General features: G+C 49.5%; 1 protein-coding gene across 1 annotated transcript; it reads right to left on the bottom strand.

The window, feature by feature from the left end:
• Nucleotides 1-954: 954 nt before the first annotated feature.
• Pmar_PMAR016644 (merozoite surface protein 2, putative) lies at nucleotides 955-1638 on the bottom strand (the record flags this gene model as incomplete). The annotated part of the gene is made up of 1 exon (XM_002774241.1): nucleotides 955-1638. One exon carries the CDS (start codon nucleotides 1636-1638, stop codon nucleotides 955-957), a length of 684 nt encoding a protein of 227 aa, XP_002774287.1.
• Between the last annotated feature and the right edge of the window lie 331 nt (nucleotides 1639-1969).

Genomic DNA, 1969 nt, shown 5'->3' with positions numbered 1-1969 from the left:
TTGTTGTGGCGAGCATACGTATCGCCCATCGTTTCACAAGATACTTTTCTCAGTGCGGTACACACTCATTCTCCACGAAGCTGACAGGCTTGTAACGAAAGCCTCGTCGTGAAGGGAATAACGCAATCACAGAGCAAATCTTGTCCCGTGGATGTGGATTGTTTTTGAAGTTAGGGAGGTTGACGGTGGATTTGCATTGAGACCGGCCCGATAGATGATACTAAACAGTCATAGCCTCGCAGTGGGTATAGTCCATACCTAGTGGCAAGGAAATATAGGGACGGATTTCCCTTTGGATAGTATGACTCGTCCCATTAAAGTTGATGTTAGACACTTTGGCCGAGTGGTTGTGGCAGGAACATGGTTAACCGTTGAGGTTTGCATGCGGTAGTTCAAATCGCCGATATGTCGACGTCTGCGAACATCAACACGTTGTTGCTGAGTTGATAAGACCAACTGCACTCTCATCGCCCATCTTCGTGAATGACACTGAGCCATTGGAATCAAAGGTTGCGATAAGGGGTGCTTGCACGGTACATTCCCAAGGAAACTATAGTCGGTAGGTCCATATGAGTTCGGTGTTGGAACTGGTCGATCGAAGCTGCGTCTACACGCTACACTCCTTCCCTGCCAAATCGAGAACTATCCTACCATACTTGCGAGTCGCTTTTCTGCTTACTCGAAACCTAAAGTGAAAGCGTTTACGAAGGACTGCTGCTTGTCGACCAGCATCATCCGTCATCGCGATGTTTCACTATATACTTAAAATGCATCATAACGACACCGCCCATGAGCTACATGAAAGAAGTTTATGCGATGTGAAAGCCGAACGACTCTATCGACGCAACTCTTTCGATCAATACTCATTCACTCGTTATCAAGATAGCATGCGATACCGCGGGTTAGTCAAAATGCGGTTCATTAAACACTTCTAAGCTTCATTCCAAAATGTCTTCACACACTCGGGCTGGGGGTAGCCTGAGAATCGGTCACCTCTGTCGTTGTTGCTGGAGCTCCGGTGGTGACATCAACGGTGGTTACGGCACTGATAGTAGTGACTGGGAAGTCAGCTGTAGTCGCCGCATTGGTGGCGACATCGTCTGTTGTAGTAGCAGCAAATGTGGTGGATGAGGCCTCTCCAGTAACATCCGGAGATGTAGTTACTTCCGAGGGAGCTGCTGTGCTGGTCGTTTGTGCAACAGTAGTAGGCTCGACAGGAGCGTCGGTAGTAACATCAGCCGAATCGGTTGTAGTTACAATTCCGGTAGTCTCGACAGCAACAGAAGTGGCCGTATTGGTTTCTTCGGGGGCGGCAGTTGTGCCGTCCTGGATTGTGGTGGTCTCAGTGACTTCATCGGTGGCTTCATTTGGAGTAGTGGTAACTGGAGCAACCTCGCAAGTGCATGGCACATTGGATGAATGACAGGTGCTTGGTGTAGCCCAGTACTTGCAGTAGGAGCCAGGAGTATCCGAGGCACAACCAGCGTCACAATTACGGGGAGCTTCAGTTGTTCCACCCGACCCGCAGTAACAAGGGACGTTGGAGCCAAAGCACCTGCTGGGTGTCTGCCAGTATTTACAATACGACCCGGGATAGGTGGCGGCACACTCGGCATCGCACTCGGTGGTGTTACCCATCACGTATGTGATGCCCTGAAGAACACTGAGACCAACGATGACGAAGGGGAAGGAGCGACCTACCATCAAATATGCGCGTAAGAGAACTACAGGATCGGGTATTGATGTGATAGTCAGGACACTTGCCATCCTCTCTTGTGCCCACGAAGATTTCATTACTCATGACCGGAGAGTATCTGCACAATCGTTTCATTTCAGAGGATGGCCGCATCGCACAGTCGTTTTAGAAGATATTCTATACAGCGTGATTCCCTGAGGTAGCTTAGTAACTGGAAAGCAGCGGCCGTGAGCAGCTCTCCAGTCATAGCCGATTAGTTTTTCGGAAAGTACA

The sequence above is a fragment of the Perkinsus marinus genome, assembly GCF_000006405.1.
Source record: "Perkinsus marinus ATCC 50983 genomic scaffold scf_1104296958662, whole genome shotgun sequence".
NCBI classification, from domain to species: Eukaryota; Perkinsozoa; order Perkinsida; family Perkinsidae; genus Perkinsus; species Perkinsus marinus.
The sequence above is the reverse complement of the archived record's forward strand: the minus strand, read 5'-3'. Positions and strand labels throughout refer to the sequence as shown.